We start from the raw sequence: 22,160 nt of genomic DNA, 5'->3' as shown, positions 1-22,160 counted from the left end.
TGGAGTCTCATAAGTAATAATTTACTTTGACAACAATGTATATTGAAATAACTTAAAACTAAATGATATAATAAGTTGACAAATATCTGGTGAAACTTATTCCAAGGTTTATATAATATTGCCTTTTCAAGTATCATAAGTCAAACTAGCTTTGACAGGAATGTGTGGCTATAAGGTATAATAAGCTAAAGTAAGCTGACAAATATTGAGCTTTTTAAAATTGACAACTGTTTTTAATGTATATTCTCTGCCTGTTTAGTGTCTCATAAGTCGATTAACTTTGGCTGGATATTGATCTATTTCTATGTACATTTAATCTGTATTTCTGTAGATCAATATGTGACACTTTAATAAAATAATTTTATTATTATTAATAATTTATTTTTATTTTTTATTATCATGTTTCTGGCTAGACGTGACCAAGGTACCCGTATTAACACTGGGTAATATACCTACAAAAGTATGCATTGGTCTATTTAATACATAGACATCAAACAATACTGTTGATTTAATAACCCAGGTGAACTGAATAAATTATTATAATCGAATCGGTCATTTCTATAAATAGTTCAATATAATGTAGGTAGGCTTATTCATAGATAATTTAAGAAAATAGACAACTACGCCGGTGTGTATTACATGTGCGTAGCTGGCACAAACCTGTATTGGTATAAATAGCTAGGTCGTACTATATAGCTCAATTATTAGTACATACCTGCTCGAGCGCAGTATACTTACAAGGCCGTTCACAATTCTATTCAAAGTTTTACATTAAATTCGCCGTTTACTAGACGTGAAATGGCAGGAGAAGGAAAAATGTCGGAGCTGTTAGGAAACAGCCTTCAGAAGAATCATGAAGGAGGTTTTACACTCGTGGACACCGATCAATCAGAAGGACTTGGTGAAAAGGAGTATGTTGGATTATATTTCTCGGCACAGTGGTGCCCTCCGTGTAGAGCATTCAAACCGATACTAATAGAGTTTTACAACAAATTGAAGCAAGCTGATGCCAATAAATTAGAAATTGTGTTCGTCAGTTCTGACAAAGACGACGAATTATTCAAAGCATACGCAAAGGAAATGCCATGGCTTGCCCTGCCCTTCGTCGATCGGGAAAAAAAGGTAGGTACAGTGTATTGACTATTCCAAGGGTGACAACTCAAAGATATCCAGGAACATATTTTATATGTAACTTATAATCAATACATGCCTTCGAAACAAGTATCAATATGAGTTACCGCTGAAGATACAATAAATCCATATACATACTGCGAAAGGGTTCACCTATAAACGAGGATGTATCTATTTTGATTAAGCGGGTACATGAATAAGATGTTGGTTTTTTTTTCTTTCGTTGTTTTTTTTTTTACAAAAAAAAATGAATAAATATTTTGTTATATTTAGCTAATTTGCGGGAGGTAACTCGTCAGGTTCAATACATTTTTATGAGAATCTGGCGCGTATATATAGCTTGCATTAACTGCATGTAAGCTACGTGCATGCAAAGTTATCATTAACCGCCATAGGAAGGGATGTGCCCTCTACGTCTAACGAAAAAAACGAAATCAAGAAGCTCTATTGTTCATCTGATGTCTTTTTTGAGAGCAATACTTGAGTGTTTATTTTTTCTTCTTTTGTTTTATAATATCTAAAAAAAGAATGCTAAGAATGAAATCGGAACCAAGTATTCCCTAAATTTACAAACTGATTGTTTGTAGTCGTCATAGAAATCTAGCTTTATTGAAAAAAAAAATGAAAAAAAAGATCACCGTAAAAAACACTTAATCAGTATGTCGGACAACATATAATACATTATAAGCAAATTGTAATAGTTTATTTGAGAATTTCTGATGGGAATGTAACTGCGTACTTGCTTACATGGAAGCTACGCGCCTGTAAGATCATTTGGTTTGATTTATTCTTTGATTGTATAACGGATATATTGGTTATTTGTGCATGTAAACCTCTTAATGTCTTTGCCCCCAATTACATAAAATATTCCATGACTCAAAGCAATGGACTATTATATCGTATTTCCAACTAGGTCATCGGAGTTGTGTGGTCAAAAGAAAAACGTCTTTTTGGATGTTAAATTCCTTTTATGTCGACCTCGGGAATGAGCCCTGCCGGTCATCTTAGTGGAAAGCCGGAGTGTTGTCTAGCAAACGTTAAATTCTTATAATTTTTGTTCTACATGTATATTACAGAATGCTCTTTCCAAGAAGTTCAAGATTCAGGGAATCCCCACGCTGGTTATAGTGGACGCCAAAACAGGGGAGGCTATCACAGACAAGGGCCGAGAGCAAGTGGGATCTGATCCGGAAGGGGCCATGTTTCCATGGTTTCCAAAGTCAGTCAATGACATTTTTATTGGCGAAGACTTGTCTGCGGCAGATAAGAAAACGTTTGTGAAAGGTGACTTTCCAGAGAACCTGGAAGGGAAAGTTATTGGACTGTACTTTTCAGCCCACTGGGTAAGACCTTTTCTAACATATTACATAGACATATTTTCTGTATAAATGTGTATCTAGCCACGCTATCGTATATCTGTGGATCTAGTCACGCTATCGTTTATCTGGCTATCCTATATAATGTGGATCTAGCCACACTATCCTATATCTGTGAATCTAGCCACGTTATCGTATATCTGTGGATCTAGCCACGTTATCGTATATCTGTGGATCTAGCCACACTATCGTTTATATGTTGATCTATCCACACTATCCTATATCTGTGGATCTAGCCACGTTATCGTATATCTGTGGATCTAGCCACACTATCGTATAACTGTGGATCTAGTCACACTATCGTATATCTGTGGGTCTTGCCACACTATCGTTTATATGTGGATCTAGCTACACTATCGTATAACTGTGGATCTAGTCACACTATCGTATATCTGTGGATCTTGCCACACTATCGTTTATATGTGGATCTAGCCACACTATCGTATATCTGTGGATCTAGCCACGTTATCGTATATCTGTGGATCTTGCCACACTATCCTATATCTGTGGATCTAGTCACACTATCGTATATCTGTGGATCTTGCCACACTATCCTATATCTGTTTATCTAGCCACGTTATCGTATATCTGTGGATCTAGCCACACTATCGTATATCTGTGGATCTTGCCACACTATCCTATATCTGTGAATCTAGCCACGTTATCGTATATCTGTGGATCTAGCCACACTACCGTATATCTGTGTATCTAGTCACACTATCCTATATCTGTGGATCTAGCCACACTATCCTATATCTGTGAATCTAGCCACGTTATCTTATATCTGTGAATCTAATCACACTATTGTATATCTGTGAAGCTAGCCACACTATCGTATAACTGTAAATCTAGCCACACTATCGTTTATCTGTGGATCTAGCCACGTTATCGTATATCTGTGGATCTAGCCACGTTATCGTATATCTGTGGATCTTGCCACACTATGCTATATCTGTTTATCTAGCCACGTTATCGTATATCTGTGGATCTTGCCACACTATCCTATATCTGATTATCTAGCCACGTTATCGTATATCTGTGGATCTTGCCACACTATCCTATATCTGTTTATCTAGCCACGTTATCGTATATCTGTGGATCTAGCCACACTATCCTCTATCTGTTAATCTAGCCACACTATCCTCTATCTGTTAATCTAGCCACACTATCGTATAAATGTGAATCTTGCCACGTTATCGTATATTTTGAATCTAGACACACTATCGTATAACTGTGAATCTAGCCACACTATCTTATAACTGTAAATCTAGCCACACTATTGTATAACTGTGAATCTAGCCACACTATCGTATATCTGTGGATCTAGCCACGTTATCGTATATCTGTGGATCTTGCCACACTATCCTATATCTGTTTATCTAGCCACGTTATCGTATATCTGTGGATCTAGCCACACTATCGTATATCTGTGGATCTTGCCACACTATCCTATATCTGTGAATCTAGCCACGTTATTGTATATCTGTGGATCTAGCCACACTACCGTATATCTGTGTATCTAGTCACACTATCCTATATCTGTGGATCTAGCCACACTATCCTATATCTGTGTATCTAGCCACACTATCTTATATCTGTGAATCTAATCACACTATTGTATATCTGTGAAGCTAGCCACACTATCGTATATCTGTGAATATAGCCACACTATCGTACATCTATGAATCTAGCCACACTATCGTATAAATAGGAATCTAGCAACACTGACGTATAACTGCGAAACTAGCCACACTAACGTATAACTGTGAATCTAGCCACACTAACGCATATCTATGAATCTAGCCACACTATCGTATAAATACGAATCATCTAGCCACAATGACGTATAACTGTGAACCTAGCCACACTAACGTATAACTGTGAATCTAGCCACACTAACGCATATCTATGAAGCTAGCCACACTATCGTATAAATACGAATCATCTAGCCACAATGACGTATAACTGTGAATCTAGCCACACTGACGTATACCTGTGAATCTAGCCATACTGACGTATATATGTGAAACTAGTCACACTCACGTATAACTGTGAATTTAGCCACACTGACGTATAACTGTGGATCTAGCCACCCTATCCTCTATCTGTTAATCTAGCCACACTATCCTCTATCTGTTAATCTAGACACACTATCGTATAACTGTGAATCTAGCCACACTATCGTATAACTGTAAATCTAGCCATACTATCGTATAACTGTGAATCTTGCCAAACTAACGTGTAACTGTGAATCTAGGTACACTATCGTATAACTGTGAATCTAGCCACACTATCGTGTAACTGTGAATCTAGCCACACTATCGTATAACTGTAAATCTAGCCACACTATCGTATAACTGTGAAACTAGCTATACTATCGTATAACTGTAAATCTATCCACACTATCGTATAACTGTGAATCTAGCCACACTATCGTATAACTGTGAATCTAGCCATACTATCGTATTACTGTAAATCTAGCCACACTATCGTGTAACTGTGAATCTAGCCACACGATCGTATATCTTTAAATCTAGCCACACTATCGTATAACTGTAAATCTAGCCATACTATCGTATAACTGTGAATCTAGCCATACTATCGTATAACTGTATATCTAGCCACACTATAACGTATGATGCTGCATCTACCCATGCACGCTATCGATTATATGTGAATCTAGCCACAATATCATACTACCGTGTTTCTAGCCATAGTACCGAATGTCGCTGAATCTAGCCACACTATCGTATAAATACGAATCATCTAGCCACAATGACGTATAACTGTGAACCTAGCCACACTAACGTATAACTGTGGTTCTAGCCACACTAACGCATATCTATGAATCTAGCCACACTATCGTATAAATACGAATCATCTAGCCACAATGACGTATAACTGTGAATCTAGCCACACTGACGTATACCTGTGAATCTAGCCATACTGACGTATATATGTGAAACTAGTCACACTCACGTATAACTGTGAATTTAGCCACACTGACGTATAACTGTGGATCTAGCCACCCTATCCTCTATCTGTTAATCTAGCCACACTATCCTCTATCTGTTAATCTAGACACACTATCGTATAACTGTGAATCTAGCCACACTATCGTATAACTGTAAATCTAGCCATACTATCGTATAACTGTGAATCTTGCCAAACTAACGTGTAACTGTGAATCTAGGTACACTATCGTATAACTGTGAATCTAGCCACACTATCGTGTAACTGTGAATCTAGCCACACTATCGTATAACTGTAAATCTAGCCACACTATCGTATAACTGTGAAACTAGCTATACTATCGTATAACTGTAAATCTATCCACACTATCGTATAACTGTGAATCTAGCCACACTATCGTATAACTGTGAATCTAGCCATACTATCGTATTACTGTAAATCTAGCCACACTATCGTGTAACTGTGAATCTAGCCACACGATCGTATATCTTTAAATCTAGCCACACTATCGTATAACTGTAAATCTAGCCATACTATCGTATAACTGTGAATCTAGCCATACTATCGTATAACTGTATATCTAGCCACACTATAACGTATGATGCTGCATCTACCCATGCACGCTATCGATTATATGTGAATCTAGCCACAATATCATACTACCGTGTTTCTAGCCATAGTACCGAATGTCGCTGAATCTAGCCACACTATCGTATAACTGTGAGCTAGCCACACTATCGTATAACTGTGGATCTAGCCACACTATCATATATCTGTGGATCTAGCCACACTATCTTATATCTGTGAATCTAGCCACACTATCTTATAACTGTGGATCTAGTCACACTTTCGTATAACTGTAAATCTAGCCAGACTATCGTGTAACTGTATAGCTAGCCATACTATAACGTATGATGCTGCATCTACCCACGCACGCTATCGATTATATATGAATCTAGCCACAATATCATACTACCGTGTTTCTAGCCATAGTACCGACTATCGCTGAATCAAGCCACACTATCGTATAACTGTGAACTAGCCACACTATTGTTTATCTATGAATCTAGCCACACTATCGTGTAACTGTAAATCTAGCCACACTATCGTATAACTTTAAATCTAGCCACACTATCGTATAACTTTAAATCTAGCCACATCGTATAACTGTAAATCTAGCCACACTATCGTATAACTTTAAATCTAGCCACACTATCGTATAACTTTAAATCTAGCCACACTATCGTATAACTTCAAATCTAGCCACACTATCGTATAACTGTGCATTTTAGCCTTACTCTTTAACAATTGTTGTTAATTTAGCTCTTTTTACGCACATAACTTAATTGTGAATTGAGCCTTAAACCTGTGAGTGAAGCCATATTCTTGAACCCGAGTATTTTAGTTTGGGAAGTTCAAAAGGACCTATAGCCACGCTATCGTATAGTTGTGAATCTAGCCATACTAACGTATAACTCTGAATTAATCTAGCCACAATTTCTGAACTTCTCGATTCAGGGAGTTAGTCCTCTATCAGCCATGTGCTAGTCCCAGAACTATCTCCCTTGGCAGTGTGTGGGGCTGCAAACTTACTAGTCACTCGGCAACTTCAGTAGCTTCATCACGGAAATAATTGAGGGGACACACGTTTATTAGAGCGAACATTAACTCGTTTAATGTATGCGTATTAGTGATTGATATAATGAATTTTTCACAGTATCATGGCTAAGAGTCACACTCCTTAAAAGATGCTGATGATGAAATGATATTTAGATATCTTAATAGAAATAACGTTACAGACGATGACCTTTACAGAGCTTATTTCAATAGTTAGCAAGTTTAACACATGCCCTTTCATATATTTCAGTGTCCTCCTTGTCGGGCGTTCACCCCACAACTGGCGGAAAAGTACAAGGAGCTGAAGGATGCTGGTAAGCCGTTTGAGATCGTCTTCGTGTCCAGTGACAAGAGTGAGGAACAGTATCATGAGTACCTAAGTGAGATGCCCTGGCTCGCCCTTCCCTACAAAGACCCACGGTGTAAAAGCTTCAGCAACAAATTCGACATCAGTGGTACGTCTTCATCTGTCACTGTTCTGTCAATCAGTTGACCATAACACAGTGTTGCAGCAGCGTTTCATCATACTTAACGTAACTTTGGATTTTATTGATCTTTAAAACAGAAAAAAGTGTTAATTAAATCTGTAATGTTTTAGCGCAAACCAAATGATAAACACCCGGGACATAAACAATCTCGGGACATCGTAACACGAGCAATGTGAGAAACATTACTTTTATCAGGCATTCAAATACTCAACCGTACCCATCACATGAGCAACATTAATTGTGATACGTTATGTACTTCTCAAACTGATTCGTGGTCGCCATTCCCACTATGGATATCCCGTTTACTTCGATTTGTCTATGTATTTCCTCGCTGGATCATCTTGCTTACTTCTCGTTGTCTTTGCTTTCCCTCAGTGGGTATCTTGTTTACTTCTCTTTGTAGGGATTCCCGCGCTGGTGCTTGTGAACGCGGAGGGGAAGGTGATCACGACTGAGGGCCGAGCTACCATCATGGAAGCCCCAATCAAGGTAAAGACGTTGACATTGTTTTAAATGTATGTCCATCAATCATACTAAGGATTTATGCAGTGTGGACTTTCATTTGGTGGCTTATATAGGACATTTCGTTTTTTCGCTTTGTCGCCCGAGAAAAGACTTTACGAAAAGACGAAAACCCGGCGAAGCGAAAAGACGTAAAAAACTTCAAACCGAAGTAAAAATAACGCCAAAACGTAGAATTAAATGGCGTCTTTTCTCCCTTTCCTTAACTTATTCAATATAAATACGAATCAAGGATGGACCTATTTCATAATAAAAAAGTAGATGCCGAAAGCCTAAACTAAGTAAACATTTTTACTGCACCACAAAGTCATTTCACCTTTTAAGACTTATTAGTGGTACTGACGTTTGGTTGAAAGAATGAAAATCCACGACTAAAGTGTCCTGAAACATATTTCAAACTGCAAGGTCATAGCTCACCTAAGGTAATCGAAACCAACTCTGGTACTTTGTTGTAGTGAAAACTAATCCATAACAGTTTAAAGGTGGTCCTTCTTAACACTGGCGCTCTGATGTGAGTAGCAAAAGTTAATATTGAAAAAAGTACGTTCTTAAAAGACATTATGTAAGGACACTGGATTCTGTTTTTGTTTTGTTCCCATATAAAATATTCGATTTAAATTCACATAACATTTATTAGAGTTTCCCTTGTGACTGTTGTTTTACCGTTGTTGTTGTGTGTTTGTGTTGTTACACAGGAGTTCCCGTACAAAATGCCTATGATCAAATCTGTGTCCAGACGGTTCGTGGAAACCTTGCAGGAATCTAAATGCTTAGTATACTTCACAGGTAGGTGATACTCACAGGAAGGCGGTACTCCGTAAAGTTAGGTAGCTAATTTTGCTATTTCATTGTTTCGTCTTTTCGCCCCGAAACCAGAACTAGATTTGTTGAATCTCGACTTTTCGGGGTGAAAAGCAGGTTTAGCGATTCTCGTTTTTGGGGACGAAAAACGAAACAACGAAATGGCACAAATAAGCCACCGTAGTGAAGATTCCTGAGAGACAATATTGAACCTAAATGGGTCAGCGTCTCTGTGAGACTCTTAACACTGTTTAGAGTGTTGGTAAGGGCCTAGTAAGTTGTAAGAACGTGTGCCCAATCCCTTTGACTATTCAATGTCAATAAATTATGTTTGAATGAAAACCAGGTAATGCCACGCGCTGTTGTTAAGGACACACTCCGTTTGGGTTAATGGTACCCCCTGTTTATGTTAATGACACGCCCTGTTTATGTTAATGACACGCCCTGTTTATGTTAACGACATGCCCTGTTTATGTTGATGACTCGCTCTGTTTTCGTTAATGACACGCCCTGTTAATGTTAATGACACGCCCTGTTTATGTTAATGACACGCCCTGTTTATGTTAATGACACGCCCTGTTTATGTTCATGACACACCCTGTTTATGATAAAGACACGCCCTGTTTATGTTTATGACACGCCCTGTTTATGTCAATGACTCGCCCTGTTTATGTTTATGACACGCCCTGTTTATGTTTATGACACGCTCTGTTTATGTGTTTTTTTGGTTAATACCAAATTTTAAGAACAAGAACACAAAGTTTGGCTTAGAACAGGGTTTATTTGCTTAATTCCACAACTTCTTTGACATGTTTTATTTTTATTAGAGTTGCTGGTCAGCAATCTCTCTGACTAAATTGAAAAATGTTGTTGTATATATGTATTACTCTTTACATCTCACTTACGTATAACTGAATCTAGCCACTCTGACGTGTAACTATGAATCTAGCCACTCTGACGTGTAACTATGAATCTAGCCACTTTGACGTGTAACTATGAATCTAGCCCCAATTCGAATCTCCCTTAATTAGAATTAAATGTTTTGAATTTATTTTCTCAATTTTTACATAATAACTTTGGAATTATTCGCATTCATCTTGTCATATAAAACTAACTACTTCATATATCCAAGTCTGTGACAATACCACCTTATTTATCTAGATTCACCAGAAGATGCTGAGAGTTGCAAGGCTGCTATGTCCAGTATCGCCAAGGAGTACTACAAAGATGGCGACGAACAGGACTTGTATTTCTTTGTAGGAAATACTTCCGTAAGTCATCGATGCAATAAAAAGTGCTAATGTTATCAACAAATATAAATTACTCTATAGCGACCACTGTTAGAAGTTATAAGTTAGAAATATTTGCGCGCTTGAGATTTAAGAGACTTTAACATAACTTGATAGACATTTAAAAGTATTCTTTCGGTGTGATTGTTTTTGTTTAATGATTTACGGAGGGTAGTATTACCTATTACACGGAGAGTGGATCGGTACTGTGGTGCCGTAATCATTGGCCTGTACACCAGGTCACAGGTGAAATTATTTGGTGTACATAACGGCGGCCATTTGTCTCGTTCTACACCAATCCACCTAGCCGGTGTTAATTTGCCGCAGTCACCAATACAATATGGATCGATAGGAAGACGATGTGACAGCATGGTGTTGATAGATTATAAAATAATGGCTATTGTTCTATGATGAGGTTCTACAAACTTTTGATGTATTTTTTAACCTTGAACACTTGGGCTTGTATTCATGAAATTGTCCTCATGCTCAAACGCAGATTCTGTTCTCAAGCCCAATTTCTTGTGACTTTGAAGACTTTCTGAGACACTCAAATCTGTTTTCAGTTTTTAAGATGGATCGTTTGACTGTGTTGCATGATTAAGCTAGTTACACGAGAGTTGGTTTGACCACAGAATCAAGAACGGTTTCATGAATACGGTCTCTTGTCTTATTCTACTTGTACATTTTCAAGGTTTGCCGATTTTGAGTCCGAATTATAGTTTTATTTACATTTTGGTTATCTCTTTTTTTCCGTTTGTTAATTTTAAATAGCAACAAGCGTAATTATTCTGATACTGTAACATATTGATGCATTACATTTATGATTGAACCTAACAGAAGTGTGTTCTGTCACCACAGGAGGACTTATGTGAGAGTCTGTATAAGTACCTAATGGGACCAGAGATACGTCGGTGTATCGCGATCACAGATCTCGGTGCCAGTCAAGTTTACCGACACAAGGCTGAAGACGGCTGGGCAGTCTCGGAGGACAGCATCCGCGAGTTTGTGGCACAGTTCAAGGACAACAAAATCGAGGCGTCAAACATGGAATAAAGTCCAAGACATGCCCTACACTCTGACTAATTCTGTTTTAAGTTTTTATAAGGGGTTTACTAATGCTTAGGAGAATTTGAATCTATTTTAATAGACATGTATGGGAAATAACTCTGAGGCAGACGTAAGTAAGGCAAAACACCAAACTTAGAACAGTAAATAGGATAATACCAATGGTATCAACTCATAATCTACGGAATGTATTTTTGATATCTTAATGAATAAATGAATAAGAAAATTAGTGATAATCAATAGTGAAAGACAATCAGAACTCCATACTATCCTGCTTAACGAAATTAAACCTAGATGAAAGCTTTGAAGTCAACAAAATGTATGAAATCCAGGTTTTGCTTATGCGAATTGATATCTAAATGAAGGTCGTGCAATTTAAATGATTAGAATTTTATGATAAGTTTGTCATTGTCATGTAACACACGATATATTCCGTCTTTGCGTATTCGGAGTTATCTGCTCTTGTGAGCAGGTATTGATTGTTACGTCATTTGTTTGTGAGAGTAACGTCATAAATTTTTGAGAAAACGACGTAATTTTCTCACACAAACCAATGACTAACAATCAATACCTGCTCACAAGAGAAGATAAATCTGCAATACGCAAAGACGGAATAATTTATATGTAGTAACGTTAACAGGGTTAAATGGATACTACAAAGCGGAAACAGGTAAACATTAAGAACAAGGGTCCAAGAATATAAACAAAATATGTGTGGTTTTTTTGATAAATTTTACACTGACACCATATTAGAAGTTGAAAGTATTTTATTACATATCCTCATATTAATACATTTTCCTTTTGTATTATAACCTCACTATTATCCATGACGTCATGATGTATTTGTTAATTCGTTACTTTGTTAAGCTTATGAATAAAAACGAAACTATTTATTGTGCGTTCATTCCTTTGATATACTATATATATAATAGACAGTCATACTAATCATGTACACACATATAAAGTAGATAGTAACCGCTACAAAGTAGGCAGTGGTCGTTACAGAGAACATTGATCTACAGTAGACAGTGGTCGCTACAGAGAACATTAATCTACAGTAGGCAGTGGTCGCTACAAAGAACATATATATACACAGTAGACATGGTCATTACAGAAAACATTGATCTACAGTAGGCAGTGGTCGTTACAGAGAACATTGATCAACAGTAGGCAGTGGTCGCTACAGAGAACATACATCTACAGTAGGCAGTGGTCGCTACAGGGAACATACATCTACAGTAGGCAGTGGTCGCTACAGAGAACATTGATCAACGGTAGGCAGTGGTCGCTACAGAAAACATGAATCTACAGTAGACAGTGGTCGCTACGGAGAACATTAATCTACAGTAGGCAGTGGTCGCTACAGAGAACATGAATATCTACAGTAGACAGTGGTCGCTACAGAGAATATTAATCTACAACAGACAGTCGTCGCTACAGAGAACATGAATCTACAGTAGACAGTGGTCGCTACAGAGAACATGAATCTACAGTAGACAGTGGTCGCTACAGAGAACATTGATCTACAGTAGACAGTAGTCGCTACAGAGAACATGAATCTACAGTAGACAGTGGTCGCTACAGAGAACATACATCTACAGTAGACAGTGGTCTCTACAAAGAACATGAATCTACAGTAGGCAGTGGTCGTTACAGAGAACATTAATGCACTATAGACAGAAGTCGCTACAGAGAACATGAATCTACAGTAGACAGTGGTCGCTACAGAGAACATAAATCTACAGTAGGCAGTGGTCGCTACAGAGAACATTAATCTACAGTAGGCAGTGGTCGCTACAGAGAACATGAATCTACAGTAGACGGTGGTCGCTACAAAGAACCTTAATATACAGTAGACAGTGGTCGCTACAGAGAACATTGATCTGCAGTAGGCAGTGGTCGCTACAGAGAACATAAATCTACATCTTCCAAAGTTCTCACCGAGGAAGTGTGCCGTGTAGCGTTGCCACTACCCAAGTTCTCGTCGAGGAAGTGTGCTGTATAACGTTGTCACTACCAAAGTTCTCGTCGAGGAAGTGTGCCGTATAGCGTTGCCACAAGTTCTCGTCGAGGAAGTGTGCTATGTAGCGTTGTTACTACCAAAGTTCTTGTCGAGGAAGTGTGCCGTGTAGCGTTGTCACTACCCAAGTTCTCGTCGAGGAAGTGTGCCGTGTAGCCTTGCCATTACCAAAGTTCTCTTCGAGGAAATGTGCCGGTTAGCGTTGCCAATACCCAAGTTCTCGTCGAGGAAGTGTGCCGTGTAGCGTTGTCACTACCCAAGTTCTCGTCGATGAAGTGTGCCGTGTAGCGTTGTCACTACCAAAGTTCTCGTCGAGGAAGTGTGCCGTGTAGCGTTGTCACTACCCAAGTTCTCGTCGAGGAAGTGTGCCGTGTAGCGTTGTCACTACCCAAGTTCTCGTCGAGGAAGTGTGCCGTGTAGCGTTGTCACTACCCAAGTTCTCGTCGAGGAAGTGTGCCGTGTAGCGTTGTCACTACCCAAGTTCTCGTCGAGGAAGTGTGCCGTGTAGCGTTGTCACTACCCAAGTTCTCGTCGAGGAAGTGTGCCGTGTAGCGTTGTCACTACCCAAGTTCTCGTCGAGGAAGTGTGCCGTGTAGCGTTGTCACTACCCAAGTTCTCGTCGAGGAAGTGTGCCGTGTAGCGTTGTCACTACCCAAGTTCTCGTCGAGGAAGTGTGCCGTGTAGCGTTGTCACTACCCAAGTTCTCGTCGAGGAAGTGTGCCGTGTAGCGTTGTCACTACCCAAGTTCTCGTCGAGGAAGTGTGCCGTGTAGCGTTGTCACTACCCAAGTTCTCGTCGAGGAAGTGTGCCGTGTAGCGTTGTCACTACCCAAGTTCTCGTCGAGGAAGTGTGCCGTGTAGCGTTGTCACTACCCAAGTTCTCGTCGAGGAAGTGTGCCGTGTAGCGTTGTCACTACCCAAGTTCTCGTCGAGGAAGTGTGCCGTGTAGCGTTGTCACTACCCAAGTTCTCGTCGAGGAAGTGTGCCGTGTAGCGTTGTCACTACCCAAGTTCTCGTCGAGGAAGTGTGCCGTGTAGCGTTGTCACTACCCAAGTTCTCGTCGAGGAAGTGTGCCGTGTAGCGTTGTCACTACCCAAGTTCTCGTCGAGGAAGTGTGCCGTGTAGCGTTGTCACTACCCAAGTTCTCGTCGAGGAAGTGTGCCGTGTAGCGTTGTCACTACCCAAGTTCTCGTCGAGGAAGTGTGCCGTGTAGCGTTGTCACTACCCAAGTTCTCGTCGAGGAAGTGTGCCGTGTAGCGTTGTCACTACCCAAGTTCTCGTCGAGGAAGTGTGCCGTGTAGCGTTGTCACTACCCAAGTTCTCGTCGAGGAAGTGTGCCGTGTAGCGTTGTCACTACCCAAGTTCTCGTCGAGGAAGTGTGCCGTGTAGCGTTGTCACTACCCAAGTTCTCGTCGAGGAAGTGTGCCGGTTAGCGTTGCCAATACCCAAGTTCTCGTCGATGAAGTGTGCCGTGTAGCATTGCCACTACCCAAGTTCTCGTCGAGGAAGTGTGCCGTGGTAGCGTTGTCACAACCAAAGTTCTCGTCGAGGAAGAGTGCCGTATAGCGTTGTCAATACCCAAGTTCTCGTCGATGAAGTGTGCCGTGTAGCGTTGTCACTACCAAAGTTCTCGTCGAGGAAGTGTGCCGTATAGCGTTGTCAATACCCAAGTTCTCGTCGAGGAAGTATGCCGTATAGCGTTGTAACTACCCAAGTTCTCGTCGAGGAAGTGTGGCGGGGTAGCGTTGTCACAACCAAAGTTCTCGTCGAGGAAGAGTGCCGTATAGCGTTGTCAATACCCAAGTACTCGTCGATGAAGTGTGCCGTGTAGCGTTGTCACTACCAAAGTTCTCGTCGAGGAAGTGTGCCGTGGAAGCGTTGTCACAACCAAAGTTCTCGTCGAGGAAGTGTGCCGTGGTAGCGTTGTCACAACCAAAGTTCTCGTCGAGGAAGAGTGCCGTGTAGCGTTGTCAATACCCAAGTTCTCGTCGATGAAGTATGCCGTATAGCGTTGTAACTACCCAAGTTCTCGTCGAGGAAGTGTGCCGTGTAGCGTTACCACAAGTTCTCGTCGAGGAAGTGTGCCGTGTAGCGTTACCACAAGTTCTATTCGAGGAAGTGTGCCGTATAGCGTTGCCACAAGTTCTCGTCGAGGACGTGTGCCGTATAGCATTACCACAAGTTCTCGTCGAGGAAGTGTGCCGTGTAGCGTTACCACAAGTTCTCGTCGAGGAAGTGTGCCGTGTAGCGTTGTCACTACCCAAGTTCTCGTCAAGGAAGTGTGCCGTATAGCGTTGTCACTACCCAAGTTTTCGTGAAGAAGAAGACGCTTATCCTTCAGGTACACATATTCTTCATATACTTGAGCATTTTAGAATGAATCCATGTCAAACGTTACTTTCGTTAATATTTTGCTTCAGTTTTATCGATTTTGAGTTCGAATTAGTTTTGTTTACATTGCAATTATATATCTAGAATATGATAACTGGAGGATAGACTTGGGAAAAAAACTTAAGACGCAATGCCATCACGCGCGACACCCATCCTATTTCTTAAAGCTCGTTGTGTTCCAGCTGATCACAACTCTAGGCCTTTCAGTTCTTTTTAGAAAAAAATCGTTTGAAATTTTAGACATATTTCACCCATGTGACCTTGCAAGTTAGTCAAGGTCATTTTGATTCACAAAATTTGATTCGCTCCATCCATGGAATTTATTAGCCTAATAGCATGACTCTAGGCTTTTCAGTTCTTCATAAGAAGACGTTCAAAATTTTGGACATATATGACCATGAAAGTAGGTCATATTTTTTGTTTACAAACTTGGTAAGCCTCCATTCAAGGAATCTATCAACCAAATAGGAGGCTTTTTCTTTTTTTAGAAGTCGTTTTAGGAAAAGTTGACGACGTACTGACGACGGATGCTGCGCCACAGCAGAAGCTCGTTTGGCCCTGCGGGCAAGGTGAGCTAATTATAAAACTAGACGGTCTTTCTGCAGTGGTAGTTTTCTCTTAAATTCTCATCACTGTTAATACAAACAAGCCACACATATTTGGTAATTTCAAATTTTACTGGTCATACATCGAACAATCTTTTCCTGTCACACAAACATGTCCAATTGCCGTACTATGACTTATACAATCCATTACAACTTTACGTCAATAATTGAAATTAAAAGTATTGGACAGGCACATACTACCTTATTAGTAGTGACATTCATATCTCACGTGTACATAATTTTAAAACTAAGTAAAGCACATAACTTCAATAAAATATATAAACAAAGCAAATTCATAAATGCTTAGCACATGTTAAAAGCAATATGGACTAGGATGCTGAAGGATAGGGTCCTAAGTCTTGTATTACACACTATAATATACAATACTGGTCCTAAGTCTTGTATTACACACTATAATGTACAATACTGGTCCTAAAATGCATCTAATTTAATATCACTTCAGTTATATATATTTCTGTTTCATACTTCAAACTGTGATATTATAAGTTGTTGTATTACCCCAGCAGCCAGGAATACCGGTTGGCTGGAACTTGTGGATTATTACATACTTGCCAAAAAAGAAACTGTGCATGCGGAGAATTGTAATAGAACATGTATTACTTAGAGGTTATTATATGACCATTTTGATATCTATCCCTTATCAGCCCGAGAGTCCCGATATCAGCCCGAGGGGCCAAAGGACCCGAGGGCTGATATCGGGACCGAGGGCTGATAAGGGATATGATATCAAAATGGTCATATCATAAACTTTTTATCATATGTTCAAGAAACAAAAAATCAAGTCAACAGGAAAAATAATTAGATAATTTAATCAACAATGTCAACTGAAACAGATTATTACAAGATGATATTCAGTCAATTCTGAATAAATATCGTTTCAAATCGCTGCTGTCAGTAATTATTAGTCCAAGTGTTCAAGTATTCTAGACGCTAGAGAATTAAGTATTTCCTCTCCCTGGTTTGTTAACATTTTGTTTGTTGACGTCTGCTCAACACACTGTCTAAGCAAAAAAACAACTGACAGCGCAAATCCGGATTTTACTCGGAATGCTTCGGGCGCTTCCCATATCCAATACAGAAGTAGAGGTGTTCCGAACAGGGGGGTGCATTACGAGGAAGTGTTATCGCATGGGGGGTGCATTACGAGAAACTTATCACACGGGTGACCGGAAGTGGTATCAGGAGTGGTCAGAAGTTATCAAATATGCAAAAACACTCATATTCTGAGTAAACATATGATAATAACTGTATATACATGAAAATTCACACACATGACCAAGTATGACACATACACACTATCCGTGTGTCATCGACAGTTTTCCCCGTGCAGTTTGCTCTCTATAGGCGTTGACCAGTTTGCACGTTTTTCTCGTCCAGCCATCCAATTCGACAATGAAAGTTAATTTTTCAACTGTTGGGTCACTCTGTTGAGACCAGTGAACAGTAAAAACAACATTATAACGTTTTAATTTGTGATTAATGCTATGCAGAGGCTCAATGAAAATGACCGCCTCCGGATTATTAGTATGCTTCAAGCTGGTATGGGCCAAGCCGTTGTCTCTACACGTTTTCATGTCCATCGAAACACAATCCGGGATTTGTGGAGACGTCATCAACAGTTTGGCAATGTCGGCGATCGACCTCGTGCGGGACGTCCACGTGTGACGTCACGTCAACAGGACAACCATATTCGGCTTGTCCATTTGAGAAATCGCTTCCAAACGGCAAGTTTGACTGCACGGATAATCCCTGGGTTGCTACCAATAAGCCCGAGAACTGTACGGAACTGATTGCGTGAACGAGCTATCTGTCCGCGACGAATAAATAACAAATAAATTGTCCCTGAAAACCTTGTTGTTCTAGGTCATACACATTTATTTTTGTAACACATTTTAGGCATGCACATGCAGTTTCTTTTTTCCGCTAGTATATATCTGTTGAGCAAAATGACAAATTATATCAAGAAAAGGTTCGAAACATTTTAGTTCCATTTTATGTTCGTTGTTACTTCGTTTAAGATTTTTGGAAGCAAACTGAACATTAATGCCAGGTAAAAATTTTAGCAAAAATATAAAATGCATATAAAGAATAAATGCGGGTAATAAAGCAATATCACACATGCGTTCATTTGATGTCTCAGATTGCACTCGTTTATTGTGCTAAATCATCCACAATATATATTCACGGGCACAACAAAGCTGGGTGGCTCCTGATATCAGATGAATATGCTCCTGTTGTATTTTTTTTATTCATTACATATTTATACATACAATATTGTTTGTACATGCACAGTTTAGGTCCTATGTTTTGTATTATACATACAATAGACAATTGTATATGATCACAATAGATCACGAGATTCCAGTATTACAAAAACAAGATGAGCAGAATCAAGTGCTGAAAAATAACTGTATTCTGTTTATGTGGAGGGACACCAAACCAAATCATCAGTCACAACCTATTTCAACTTTTATAAATATCGATCTATTCCAGAGAATTCTATTATCGGAAACACATTTTGCAAACAATGTGACAGAAAAGAATCAAAAAGTGCATTCTATTAATTGATATCTCTGTCTTTTATATTTGCATCAATTTTCAACAATCAATATCACGACAATGTATTACTATACATACATTTGTCATCATCAACAATATCAAACAAAAATTGATTTTAATTTCTCATCAGTAAAGGTGTATTTTAGATAAAAATATAAAATAATTCATTTTGTTGGACGGACTTGCTTGTAGTAACAAATAGAAATACAAAAGCAAGCATATTATAGCAATTTCACACCTAAAGCTGAACTACAACAGAAAGGACATCAAATCACAGCTCATCACTCGGCCGCAATTTAAAAAGGAACATTAACATCAAATTAAAAGTACATTTTCCTTCACAGTATACACAGTCATGTAGTCGAGACATACAAACCATTATCTTATATCTAAATTAACTCCAGAAATGTAATCCTTTAACTTGAAGATCTGTATAGCACTTTATAATGATGGCATTTTACATTGAAAGGTTTGAAAGTTGTTTTCCTCACATTAAACTTTATTGACAGTCACTCTTGATGGGCTTTGTAATTCACTTCAGAATAGGACATTTACTTACTTATATATAATTGGTTTTTATTTACTACCTACTTGGAATTTAAAACCCTTGGCAAGGGGGGCGTGTGTTTTATCTACTTGGGCTATAGTGTATACTAGACTATCGCTATCTACTTGGGCTATAGTGTATAGACTTGGGCTATAGTGTATAGACTTGGGCTATAGTGTATAGACTATCGCTATAGTGTATAGACTTGGGCTATAGTGTATAGACTATCGCTAAGAAGCTTAAGGACTGATTGTGATGACTTTAGATAATTGATTGGTAACGTCTTTGGTAGTTCAGCTATGGATACAATAATTAACATGAACACATTCTTACATGTACCATAATACACCAGTTATTACCCAGTTAGAACTAGTCTGTATAACAAATGCCACCATTATCTATAGAAGTAGTATCTGGGTAAACATACCATGCACCAGTTGCCATAACTTAACTATGTATGGTTTCAGCATGTAAAAGAAAACAAGATATATCAGAGGGATCTTGCCAACAAATTTTAAATCTCAAAATTCCTGTCAGCTAACAAGAATCATTTAAGGAAGATGGACGGCGGATGGATGATGGACCACAGCCGAAGAGCGATTTCAAAAACCAAATATTTTGTTATCGCTTAGAAATATAACAATGTTCATGTTTTTACGTAAGTACAGACAGGATTTACAATTACAAAACAAACATCTTAGCACCAAAACAACCAGCATAGGCATTTATATTGTTTTTGTTTCCGTCTTGCGTAGCTAACAATTAATAGCCAAAAAGAGTATAGAGTACTTCAGAATGTATGTCGTTGCTATGACTTTCAGCGAAATGTCTTCGAGGTTTCAAAGTGCAAATCTCACTTTGAATCAAAGTTACTAGATAGCAGCAAACACAAAAAAACATTTTTGGGCGGAAAGTGGTACATGTAATAAAAAAACACAAATGGTGCATCACAAACATAATATCTTCAAGATATGTATTAACATTGAAACTCCATAAATCACAGAAATGTTTAACAGCATGTTGCACAGTCGGATTGGTTTAGTGGTTAACACTCTGGCCTTCCAAGCGAGCGGCCGGGGTTCGATCCCCTAAGTGGTCGTACACATAGAATACTAAGAGAAAGTGTTTTTCTCCTGCCCACACAACTCCAACAACCCAGGTGGAGTATAAATTGGTATGGGGTCGATGTTGTGGTATCTGTGCTGTAGCCTTCAAGTGAGTTGGCATTATAAATGATGCCGTTGGAAGCACGGTCCCATTACAAACAGAACACAATACATCTCCAGCACAGATGCAGGCATACTTCAAAAATTGTATTAATTAATGTATATGCTTCAAAAATTGTATTAATTAATGTATATGCTTATTGTATGAATTGTATATCTATGTTCTGTAAAGCACTTTAGAGTGGCTTATGTTAGCTAGATAGGGGGCTATTCCGTCTTTTCGTATTGCAGAGTTAGGTCATTTGTTTGTGAGAGTAACGTCATCAAATTTTGAGAAAACGACGTAACTTTTCTCACATAAACTAATGACGTAACAATCGATACCTGCTCACAAGAGCAGGTAACTTTGGGAGCAGGTAATTCTGCAATACGAAAAGACGGAATATCAAATGTTGTATATCATTAATATTATGAATCTACAAAAGCACAGGTGATTCCTTTACAGCATGATATACATTACCAGCTGGTTGTCCGCAAAGTGATAAGACCTGCTCCAGAAACCAGTGTACTTATTGTTGAAATCTCATTTGATACAAAATATTACTTGTCATCTAAATTCATTGACCTCGTACTTATTAAATACAAGAGGCCCCATGGGCCTGCATCGCTCACCTGATATAAATGTAACAGAGCACGTGAAATTTAAACAAATATTTCACTGCCTCCGCTGAGGATCGAACCCGGGACCTCTGGCTTACTAGTCTAACGCTCAACCGATCCAGCTAAAGAGAAGATCTCTATAGCCGAGCGGTATATTGCAGCTAGTATTTACCAGGGTTACATACTCCCCCTCCAGGGAAGAACTCGTCCTCGAGCTTCCAGGGGTCACGGTCATAGCCATTCCTTCGCAAGTATAGCTAGCGCTGAGTATTTTGTCAATTCACCCGGGTCCCTAAGTGGGCGCCAATGTAACAGAGCACGTGAATTTAAACAAATATTTCACTGCCTCCGCTGAGGATCGAACCCGGGACCTCTGGCTTCCTAGTCTCACGCTCAACCGATCCAGCTAAAGAGAAGATCTCTATAGCCGAGCGGTATATTGCAGCTAGTATTTCCCAGGGTTACATAAATGTCACACTTGTAACCTTAAAAGTGATCTAAAATAAAGCTACAGGCAAAATATCAGTATTTATGATTAAAATTCATTCAAAAGAACCTGTTATTATTTTTTTTTTAAACATTTCACCCCTGTGATTGAAAGTCGAACAAAGTCATTATGTTGAATTTTATAGCCTTTCATCTCAGGAAGCAACTTGCAAAGTATCAACATCCTGGGACCCATGGTTATTCAGAATAGGTCGTTTAAAGATTTTAAACAAATTTGACCCCTGTGACCTTGAATATAAGACAAAGTCATTCACTTTAACAAACATAGGAGTCCTTGATCCCAGCATGCTACTGACTAAATATCAACATCCTGAGCCTTTTGGTTATTCAGAACAAGTTGTTTAAATATTTTGAACATATTTGCTCCTTGTGACCTTGAATATGATTCAAGGTCATCCATTTAAACAAACTTGGTAGCACTTG

At 39.0% G+C, this 22,160-nt stretch overlaps 1 protein-coding gene across 1 annotated transcript; it reads left to right on the top strand.

Annotated features, from left to right (window-relative positions):
- The first annotated feature begins 585 nt into the window (after positions 1 to 585).
- On the top strand, positions 586 to 11,760 carry LOC110445846 (nucleoredoxin-like). The gene is made up of 7 exons (XM_021490662.1): positions 586 to 1,122; positions 2,208 to 2,474; positions 7,348 to 7,552; positions 7,989 to 8,074; positions 8,803 to 8,893; positions 10,070 to 10,179; positions 11,056 to 11,760. Exons 1-7 carry the CDS (start codon positions 799 to 801, stop codon positions 11,248 to 11,250), a joined length of 1,278 nt encoding a protein of 425 aa, XP_021346337.1. The 5' UTR covers positions 586 to 798; the 3' UTR covers positions 11,251 to 11,760.
- The last annotated feature ends 10,400 nt before the right edge of the window (positions 11,761 to 22,160 follow it).

The sequence above is a fragment of the Mizuhopecten yessoensis genome, unplaced genomic scaffold (genome assembly GCF_002113885.1).
Source record: "Mizuhopecten yessoensis strain PY_sf001 unplaced genomic scaffold, ASM211388v2 scaffold2383, whole genome shotgun sequence".
Taxonomy (NCBI): Eukaryota; Metazoa; Mollusca; class Bivalvia; order Pectinida; family Pectinidae; genus Mizuhopecten; species Mizuhopecten yessoensis.
This window is presented reverse-complemented; position numbering and strand designations above follow the sequence as displayed.

What these genes read in the sequence shown, in the direction of transcription:
- LOC110445846 (XM_021490662.1), top strand. Translation starts at nt 799, where the DNA reads ATGGCAGGAGAAGGAAAAATGTCGGAGCTGTTAGGAAACAGCCTTCAG. An exon ending in TCGTCGATCGGGAAAAAAAG is followed by an intron (nt 1,123 to 2,207) that starts GTAGGTACAGTG and finishes TGTATATTACAG; the next exon opens with AATGCTCTTTCCAAGAAGTT. An exon ending in CAACAAATTCGACATCAGTG is followed by an intron (nt 7,553 to 7,988) that starts GTACGTCTTCAT and finishes TTCTCTTTGTAG; the next exon opens with GGATTCCCGCGCTGGTGCTT.